General features: G+C 38.7%; 1 protein-coding gene across 2 annotated transcripts; it reads left to right on the forward strand.

The window, feature by feature from the left end:
* Positions 1–1,410: 1,410 nt before the first annotated feature.
* On the forward strand, positions 1,411–5,563 carry LOC121540891 (dynein axonemal assembly factor 4-like). 2 transcript variants are annotated; one of them, XM_045217876.1, is made up of 9 exons: positions 1,411–1,731; positions 1,866–2,013; positions 2,702–2,835; positions 2,916–3,132; positions 3,234–3,379; positions 4,031–4,140; positions 4,227–4,380; positions 4,500–4,605; positions 5,092–5,563. In XM_045217876.1, the coding sequence occupies exons 1-9, from the start codon at positions 1,609–1,611 to the stop codon at positions 5,214–5,216; spliced, it is 1,263 nt and encodes a 420-aa protein (XP_045073811.1). In that variant the 5' UTR covers positions 1,411–1,608; the 3' UTR covers positions 5,217–5,563. The 2 variants fall into 2 exon arrangements, with proteins under 2 accessions (XP_045073811.1, XP_041705947.1); XM_041850013.2 differs by having other exon boundaries at positions 1,894–2,013.
* Positions 5,564–10,757: the final 5,194 nt, after the last annotated feature.

Consider the following 10,757-nt stretch of genomic DNA (forward strand, 5'->3'; position numbering starts at 1 on the left):
TATTTTCACAATTTCAAATAAATCTATCACACCTACTTTCTATGGGAAGACATTGCTCAAGTTAGGCTTCGGCCCATCAGACATAAATATTGGTAGTTGATATTGCTCAGAAATTAGTTTTCATATTGTCAGTCATTTAAAAAATTGTCCAAAGTCTGCTATAAAACAAATCAAAACTACTGATCAAAACTACTCAACTTTTAAAACTACTCAATGTGGCATTGTGAATGTATACAGTACTGTGCTCAATTTTGTATAATGTCATTGTATCAATGTTTGCTTCCTTTTTGAACTGGTATGAACAAGCAGTTAATATTTACTATTGATTCAGTGTTAACATCAGGATCAACAGCCTTACAAGTGTTTTGATACATCATCACCTCCAGATATTTTGCTTAATATATCAAGTGAAAAAACTGCATTTGTATGTTGTTGACTGTTAATTTATTAGCTATTTGTGATGTAGCTGAATATTGTGTGATCAAAATATTGATAAAGTTAATAGGAATGATATATTATTACCCCATTCCTAATTAATTGATAATGGTTTTGAATCCGGTTTTATTCGATTTAACACAAAAATGGTCATGTACCAAAATGTTATTTAATTTCATAAGTACATTCCTTACAGAATAACAACTCCACTTACATATCTCATTGTTTGCAAAGTGCAGTTAGCTTGATTTTCAAGTAAAAATGTTCATACTAGATGACTGTTGACACCAGATGCCTTATTTTCTTGACAGTTGAAAATGTTGTTTATTAGTAAATGTAATGTATTAATAATCTGTATTCTCATTGTACATGCACATTGTACATACTTTTCCCACATCGATTGGCCACCAAAAATGCTATAATTTTCAGATGAGCACCTGATTATATTGCCTGTAGGATATTGAATGTACCGGTACATGATCTCAAATGTTAATTTCACTCATAGTTACAACAATGTGATTGTGGTTTTATGAAAATTGTGCAGAGGTAAAAAAATAAATAAAATAAAAGGCAAACAGGACTCAGTTGTGAGGTCTGGTAATAGATAAGATATATGAGCCTCTGTAGTATGAACAATATGGTTTAATTTCTTCAATGACCTAAAGCTTATCTGTTACTGAAAGACCAAGCTAACTTTCAGTAATTAAACTATCAGAATCATTTGTTTTGTATTCTGTTCTTTATAATGAATGTATGCAATAATATTACTGATGCCACAAACTCTTTTTTCTAAATTGAAAGATTTTATTGCCAAACTTATTTTAATAAATACAACTTTGAAATCGTGTCATCGCTTTTATGTGTGAAAATGTTGGGCTATCAGATTTACACCTTCAAAAATAGCCCCTTAGAGCATTAGGAACACTACATCAGAACATTTAGAACTATCAGATATTCTTTGCTTCAACCCTTCAAGTCCAGCTGGCCTCTAGGATCTGAATGTAGGCTGGCCTGGCAGTGGCCCTTTAACTAGCGCCAAACTTTGAGACAGGAAGTACATCAATCGTTCGCTGTAACAACTTTACTTCTTCCTTGGCAACCGCCAATGTTGTAGCTACCACCACACACTCACAGAAATTTAGCAACCGAAAGTTAACTATAAATTGGTTTGAAATGCCTTTGATTGTCAAAGATTACACATGGACACAGACAGAAACGATTGTTTACATAAATGTACCATTAAAAGGAGTAAAGGTTGGGAAAGTAGACATCTTTTCCACAGACGAATATCTGAAGGTAAACGTTTTTTTGGAAACACCCTAAAGCTAGCTAGCTAACGTTAGCTAGCTACCTATCTAAATGTTGTCAACAGTAGTAAATGGGCAATTGCTTTGGTAATCAGTTTGCTTTGGCTTGCCTCCTTCATTTAGGTAAATTTCCCCCCATTTTTATTTGAAGCCTTCCTGTCTGAGCCAATAGATGATGACAAAAGCACAGCAAAAATTGGAAATGGAGTTGCAGTTTTCACATTGCAGAAAAAGAAGGAGAGACTGTGGGAGCACCTTGTGATTAATAACAGTAAGTCATTAGCTAACATCAATATAGATATTAGTCTAGTTAGCTAAGTAAGGGATAATCAACGAGGGTCTATGCATTGGAAAATAATGAATGACATTGAAGATGCGCTGGCAGAGTGGAACAAACCTTCCATGGAGTTGCATTATTTTCCAGAGAACGCATAGAGCCCCGAGTTGATTATAACCCTTTCATACCATGGCTATAATTTAACACATTTGCTGCTGGAAATGTGTTCAACATCCACTGACATAGCTAGCAAGTTTACTAGATAGGCTAGCTACAGTAGTTGCCTTGGTAACCAAACAAACAGACTTGCTAGTTTAGCTAACCAAACCATCAGTCCTAGCTTGCTATTATTGAAATCGAATTCAGTAATGCCAATAATGTTTTCAATTCGACTTTTGCTTTCAAAAGCAGCTCAAACATAGAACATGTAAGAATGAACTAAAGCCATTGAATTCTACCCTGCTGATATACCGTGCCTTATAGGTAATTAATGCACGCTCTAGAATGCCCTTCAAGCCAATCAGAAACAAGTATTCAACAATGCCATGGTATAGCAGCTGCTATACATTATGCAAAGTAGTCACAGTGTTTTTACAACTTAATTATATGTATTACATTTGATCCTGATTGGTATTATTCCACAAAGAAGATATTATAATGATCTTGTGTGTATCTGTTTTAGATGACAAAGACAAATTGAGAGAGATCAGGGAAAGAGCACTCCTGAAAGCCCAGGAAAAGCTTGCTGCTGAGTCGAAAGCCAAAGCTACGAAAACACAAGAAGAAAGGAAATATGCACTTGAGACCATGATGAAGGTGAGATACACTTGTAAAATATATTCTGTGTAATTTGTGTTAAGAATACATTTTAATTTTCAGTTATTTGATATTTTCAGCTTGAAGAAGAAGAGAGAGCCAGGATCCAGAAAATGAAGGATGATGAACGTGAGAAAGCAACAGCAGAGTTGGAGGCATGGAAACTGAAGCAGAGGCAAATAGCAGAGGAGGAGGCCCAACTAAAGCTACAAAGTCAGAGAATCAAGGTTTACAAACAAAGCAGATCGGAAAAGATACATGTACCCAGAACATCAGACAGATGCAAGGTCAAGCATGGTAAATAAAACTCTGGTACAATCGAATTGTACATTCTGCAATCATATGTTTGATTGGTTGAGTATTCCGTAATGAATATCATCTGCTTGTTTCTTACATAGATCAGAAAACCAGTGTTCAATCAATCAGCAAGAAAAAACAGGTGGATTTGCCAGCTCCAAGATCCACAGGCAACATTCAAATCAAGTTCACACCGCGAGTGTTTCCCACGGCCCTACGAGAATCAAGAGTACCAGAGGAGGAAGAGGTGTAAACTCGTCCTTTCCCTTTCCACTTTCAAGTATTAACCAGGTTTTTTCATCAGTGAATCTTTGGTTTATTAATGGGCAATTCCGCCACTTTTCAACCTCATATTCATTATCTGCAGCACCATACCAGTGTCTACATACTGTATGTGAAAACAGTTTCTATGATCCGTGGTTAAAAAGATAAGAACAGTCCTAAAAAATGCTTATCTGTGACATCACAGGGTAGGATTAAAAGTCAGAAAAACTGTGATTTTCAAAACCTGCAACGAGTTTCTAGCCAGAGGGAAGGTATATTATTGCTCCCCACGTCACTGTGAATCTCAGTGTTTGAAAATCACAGTTTTTAAAATGTTAACTTTTGATTATGTCATCGGGTAGAACATTTTAACTTAGAAATGCCCCGTTTTCACATATGTAGACACTGCTATTATGCTGAAGATAAGGAAAAGGAAGTTGAAAAGTGGTGGAATTGCCCTTAAATATGGGTATTGACTGCTTTGTCTTTACTTTAAGCTATGGACACGGGATATGTAAGAGTTGCGTTTGTCCATTCTCGGTTCCCTATTGGGAGGTAGCGTCATGTTGTTGTGTTTTATTTTTTACATTTTATCAAGCCAACCCAATCATATGTTTGTGTTTTGTTGGAACAGTGGCTTCAGAAGCAGGCCGAGGCCAGAAGGGCAATAAATGCAGACCTGGCAGAGCTGAAGGACCTGACAGAAGAAGAGAGGAACCCTGACTGGTTAAAGGAGAAAGGCGAGTAAGTAGGCTAATATTGTCAAAATCAGTGATCATCAAACAATGAAGCAGTGTTAATATTAAATGTCTTCCCTCCATGTTTTTCAGCAAATTGTTTGCAACTGGTAACTACTTGGCTGCAATCAATGCTTACAGCCTTGCCATAAAGCTTAACAGAGCGATTCCTGCCATATATTCAAACCGTGCTGCTTGTCACTTGAAACTAAGGAATCTTCATAAAGCCATTGAGGATTCCTCTTGGGTCAGTATTCATCTTTCTTGTGTAAATGTTTCCTTTGGTAAAAGAGCGTTGGTAAAAGAGCTGGTTGTATAGAATATGACATTACAATGTTTCCTCATACCCACAATCTTTCATTGCAGGCACTTGATCTGTTGACGCCACCCGTGGCTGGCAATGCAGGTGCCAGAACAAGAGCCCATGTAAGACGAGGCACAGCTTTTTGTGAACTGGAGCTCTATACTGAAGGTCTGTGCAATGTCAACAAGGGCATTTCTCAAGCCTCAATGCTACATGGCTCCCCTTGGCACTTTCTATTTTAGTTTTAGACCTCATTGTCATTCATACTTGGACAAGTGAAATGCAAAAAAGAGAAAAGACAACTGAATTTAACAAATTAGTATAGTTATAGCACCTTTGACTTTTTTCTACAGATTTAGACAAAAAGTTCCATGTGTAAAGAAAAGGAGCTAATGTATTTGTTAAGTACTGTAGCCCCAGAGATGGGTGTTTTGTGCTTTACCCTGTGTAACACCGACCTCTGCTGGCTAAAAAGTAGATTCTATTTTGTTTGTTCTGCCCAGAATGAAAAGCCTACTTTCGCCTTGTGACTGAAATAATGCTGCTGTGGATATCCTAGGCTAGGGAGTAGGGACAGCTGGTTTAGCAGACTATGCCTACCATGGCCTATGCAGTCAGTTAAACTTTTTTTCTCATTTGGAAATATTTTCATAGGTCTTCAAGATTACCAGGCTGCTTTGAAGATTGATCCTCAAAATGAAACTCTACAAGCCGACACACACAAAATCAGACAAATCATCCAAGGGAGTGCACCCTGTCCTGAATTAATAAAACAATAATTTAAGACATTTGTATACATTTTTGCAATGAGGAACACTTTACAATGAATGCTGATAGCCCACTTGTTCAATGTAGCCTAATGTGTTTATAGTGATACAATATTTTTTTTAAAAAGTCAAACATTGTAATTTGCTCCCACTATTAGTGTGTTTCTGTATAATGTCACAAATAACATAAGTGCAAGTAAAAATATGCTTTACTTTGTGTGTATGTAGAATGATACAAGTATATTGTAGAACTTAAATGTACAGCTTTTATGCGTTTTCGGGACACCAATCATTGTCCATGGAGTGAAGGTCCAACAGGTAGTTTAATCAACACCAAGACAATGTTATACCATGTCAATCAAATCAGATAGTGTTTTGCAAGTTAGGGCAGTCATATACCCTGCTTCGATCAAGACTTGTATTGAAGGAGTTGTCACGGAACATCCCACAGTTCCCAAGGTCTTCTGTGAATCTTTGTGAAAGTGGGTGGTAGGTACAGGGTTATGATTCAAATGTTGGAGGACTAACCCCATAGTCACTTGAGGTGATCTTGTAGAAGGGGCTTTGAGGCTTCGCCCATGGCACAGAATAAGTGTCTTTAACAACTGGGGTCATCATACATGAGAAAACAGGATTCCCAGGGTTTGCACACAGGGCTCTGCTTTGTTCCTGCTGTTGAGGAGCCGACATTGGTAGGCCTACGCAACAGTCTACCTAGAAGGTCAGGTGATGAAAAAATAAAACATAAATATCAAATAGTCCAGGGTTTCCCAAACTCGGTTTTCCCAAAATATAATAAAGATTATGGATACTGACAAGATACTGGTCTCTCTGCCCTAACAATGGGAGTCGTTGTCCAAAAAGCAGCACGCCTATCCTTTCTTTGGATTGGTGGATACATCTCATAATTGTAATACTTTTTAAAATAGTCGATGAGGGTTGTTGATGTCAACCCCCTGTATTTAATGGAGAGATGCTATGCTACTAGCCTCATACCATGAATATACATAACCATCTCGAGACAACTCCGATATAAAGTGTTTTTTGTCAAAGTTGCGGGGATGTCACGTGTCCTACTTCTATCAGTACACTAACAACCTAAGCATTACGAAACGTCTATTCAATCAAATAAACATAGCAAATAAGCCATTCATTTTTCGTTTACCAAATTCGACACTCATTGACCTCCATACAAAAACTCCTTGCTTGGTGGGTGACAGATTTTCCGCCGAGTTGGGCCGATCTCTTTACCTCTGCCTCTCTGAATATCAGCATACCTTATGACTGGGTTTCCTAAACTCGATCCTGGGCCCTCCCCCCGGTGCACGTTTTGGTTATTGCCTTACACACAGCTGATTCAAATAATCAAAGCTTGATGATGAGTTGGTTATTTTAATCAGCTGTGTAGCGCTAGGGCAAAACCCAAAACACCCAGGGGGGCCCCATGACCGAGTTTGGGAAACCCTGCTTTATGAAACACTACAAGGGTCAGACAAACTTTGTAAACTCCTAAAGTAAGACTTACCTTGATAGTTGGTTGGGGAGGACAGACCATAGATTGTGTATAAAGGGACAGACCTCCGTCATGGATTCAGGATTTTGGTTACCCTAGCTACCCTCCTTAGCAACGGTTTTGACTCGACAGTTTACATAGATGTAGATGTACTAGATCGGAAGGATCATCCTCCTTCCTTCATAGCTCTTCATTCTAAGCCTTGTGTCTATTTTTATAAAAACCTTACATAAAAATTGGGCGTATTGAATAAAGCCAACCCATTGACATATTCATTGCAGTAGGCTAAAATCACGAGTTTAGTATGTTCGTTTATATCTACACATGTATCACATGTATTTCTCAGCTGATCAATCACGTGATCCAGAGACCATAGTATATTGGGAGCAGTAGTTTCCAACTTCGGCAAACGATATGTGCTCAATTCATGCAAACTCAAACTTAAAACTACACTTCTCTCTCATCACGTGTGAACACGCTGTTCAGCTTCGCAAAAGGTCTGTGTTGTTATTAGCGTTATGGCAGCAACATTCGCGACCCAGTGGCAACATTAAGACTTCCGGATTTCCGATTGTTCCTTCAAAACAAAAGTCTGCGGTGAAGCGCTATCTGAATGAGTCATCGTGCATAATGTTACAATTGTTATAAAATTGTAACTACATCAGGGAAAATCTAAACTAAAGAGAATTACTACTCTATATATTTTTAATATGTCATTGTATATTATGTATATGACTGGTGCTATGCTTAAACGTTTTTCTTGGTTCTTACAGATCCTGTCACAGTTTTAATTTATTTCCAGTTTGCTTGAGCTGTATTCCTGGATGATTATATAGCCTAGTCTAGTGGCTTAAAGCCTCGTGTCTTATCCTAGTTCTGTGGAACCATAATGCTATGTGCTGTGCCCAGCAGTTGTCTTATTATCTTTTGCTAATAAATACGAATTATTTGGTAATTCAGAGTTTGTAGCTCAGTTGGTAGAGCATGGCGCGTGCAACGCCAGGGTTGTGGGTTCGTTTCCCACGGGGGCACTCACTAACTGTAAGTCGCTCTGGATAAGAGCGTCTGCTAAATGACTAAAATGTAAATGTGACTATTTACCCATGCAACAGAACATAGCCAGCAATGCAGTTCACTGTATATGGAATACATTTTGGATTGTATCACTGTAGAGGAAAAAGTTTACTGTCTCAGCTAAAGTGAGGTGCAAAAGACTGTAGGTTCTCTACTAACCAAATACTGTACCTACCACTTCTCTCCAAATGGACCCTCTCCCATTCATTCCGAGTCAATGTAAACATACCATTATTTGGAGTGGTATGCCTGAACCATCCAAAATTAGCCTCATCTGACAAAACACATTTCAGTTTATCTTCGCTTATTTAGACATCAACCTCTCCAGTAACATGCTGTACATCTGAGTCAGTTGTCATAGAGCTTATGATTTCCTCATCTGATAAACCTGTATGACAACTTGTACCACAACTTTCTGTCTTTAAGTGGTAGTATTAATTCCCAATATCTTGGGTGTCTGAGATTTTATTTGAGCTGCACCACTGACACTTCGTCATACGAATTATTGGCTACATCAGGATGTAAATCAGAAGCAGGTTCTTTATCCTCAAAAGTGTGTACATTTTGCTTATTAAGTTGGCAGTCTGAGGGTCTTCTCTGAGCAGTTGACAATCCCTCATTTAAACTCTCCAATAGGTTTTGAACCTGAGCCTCATTTACATTCACTGTTTGTACCATTTTGTTTAATTTCACCTTGTTGTCACTAGCAATAGAATGTATAAAAGTGTCACAGTCCGCTTTAAGACTAAATCCATTTTGCAATGGCTGTACATGAACTCGACATGATTCTGAGTTGCATAGAAAAGTAACAAATTCTACATCCTTTTGACTATCTGGAGATAGGCCAATGCAATCAAATTGATACCAATTTGCACATGCTAGCATTGCTCATTTACTGTTATTTGGTAATTTTCAGAAACAAAATAGTGTTTTGGGTTTCTTTTGCTGTGTGACCCATTCCTCACCATATTTACATTTCACTGCATTTCTCCTCCCCACTCTTGTGTTTTATTGGTGTTTTTGTATCAATTAGTGTACTGTCTTTGACTGTGTTGCACTGATTTAAGTTTGTGCTGTTGCACTGATTTAAGTTTGTGCTGTCATCCTTATCTCCTATCATTACATATGGGTGACAGGCTCAAAGGGTTGGTCAACTCAACCTGTTCCTCAATCTGATTAACAAGACTTTGAATTTTACTTATATTCTTGTCCCACATATTCCTAAAAATGTTGATACTACGATTAGTGACAATGGTTGTTCCAGTTGGCCATTGCAAAGTTTTGGCAACTTCCTCCCAAAATTGGAAATCAAATCTGTCATTATGCTGCATGACGGCATGTACTGCCATTGAATTGCATGATCATCTTAACTTTGTTTTTCTTTCTTTCTTTGGCAAGTCTTAACTTTCTGGTGCTCCCCAACATCATGACCACCCCCATACCATTTCTGTGTCAAATTTGGGGGTTATAATCTGTTGTGTCAAATTATTCTGATTTACATTTAAGTCATTTATCCAGAGGGACTTACAGTTAGTGAGAGCATACTTTTTTTTTTTCAAATGTTTTTTTTCATACTGATCTATGCCTTTATCAGTACGGTCAACTCCGCAGTTAACTTTATCACAACAGACAACAGCGTCACTATCAGTACAGTCAACTCCTACTATAGCACTAGGTCCACCCTTTACTACTCCTTCCTGTGATTCAATTAATTCAAGCACCTGATTAACACGTAGCTCAATTGGTAGGGCATTGCGCTTGTAACGCCAGGGTAGTGGGTTCGATCCACGGGACCACCCATAAGTAAAAATGTATGCACACATACAGTGGGGGAAAAAAGTATTTAGTCAGCCACCAATTGTGCAAGTTCTCCCACTTAAAAAGATGAGAGACGCCTGTAATTGTCATCATAGGTACACGTCAACTATGACAGACAAATTGAGATTTTTTTTTCCAGAAAATCACATTGTAGGATTTTTTATAAATTTATTTGCAAATTATGGTGGAAAATAAGGATTTGGTCACCTACAAACAAGCAAGATTTCTGGCTCTCACAGACCTGTAACTTCTTCTTTAAGAGGCTCCTCTGTCCTCCACTCGTTACCTGTATTAATGGCACCTGTTTGAACTTGTTATCAGTATAAAAGACACCTGTCCACAACCTCAAACAGTCACACTCCAAACTCCACTATGGCCAAGACCAAAGAGCTGTCAAAGGACACCAGAAACAAAATTGTAGACCTGCACCAGGCTGGGAAGACTGAATCTGCAATAGGTAAGCAGCTTGGTTTGAAGAAATCAACTGTGGGAGCAATTATTAGGAAATGGAAGACATACAAGACCACTGATAATCTCCCTCGATCTGGGGCTCCACGCAAGATCTCACCCCGTGGGGTCAAAATGATCACAAGAACGGTGAGCAAAAATCCCAGAACCACACGGGGGACCTAGTGAATGACCTGCAGAGAGCTGGGACCAAAGTAACAAAGCCTACCATCAGTAACACACTACGCCGCCAGCGACTCAAATCCTGCAGTGCCAGACGTGTCCCCCTGCTTAAGCCAGTACACGTCCAGGCCCGTCTGAAGTTTGCTAGAGTGCATTTGGAAGATCCAGAAGAGGATTGGGAGAATGTCAGATGAAACCAAAATAGAACTTTTTGGTAAAAACTAAACTCGTCATGTTTGGAGTTGCATCCAAAGAACACCATACCTACTGTGAAGCATGGGGGTGGAAACATCATGCTTTGGGGCTGTTTTTCTGCAAAGGGACCAGGATGACTGATCCGTGTAAAGGAAAGAATGAATGCGGCCATGTATCGTGAGATTTTGAGTGAAAACCTTCCATCAGCAAGGGCATTGAAGATGAAACGTGGCTGGGTCTTTCAGCATGACAATGATCCCAAACACACCGCCCGGGCAACGAAGGAGTGGCTTCGTAAGAAGCATTTCAAGGTCCTGGAGTGG

Source organism: Coregonus clupeaformis, unplaced genomic scaffold, assembly GCF_020615455.1.
Source record: "Coregonus clupeaformis isolate EN_2021a unplaced genomic scaffold, ASM2061545v1 scaf1263, whole genome shotgun sequence".
NCBI lineage: Eukaryota > Metazoa > Chordata > Actinopteri > Salmoniformes > Salmonidae > Coregonus > Coregonus clupeaformis.

Excerpts from the sequence above, each read along its gene's own strand:
- LOC121540891 (XM_045217876.1), top strand. The coding sequence starts at position 1,609 with ATGCCTTTGATTGTCAAAGATTACACATGGACACAGACAGAAACGATT. Across the intron at positions 2,014-2,701 it reads GCACCTTGTGATTAATAACA|ATGACAAAGACAAATTGAGA; the intron begins GTAAGTCATTAG and ends TATCTGTTTTAG. Across the intron at positions 3,133-3,233 it reads CAGATGCAAGGTCAAGCATG|ATCAGAAAACCAGTGTTCAA; the intron begins GTAAATAAAACT and ends TTTCTTACATAG.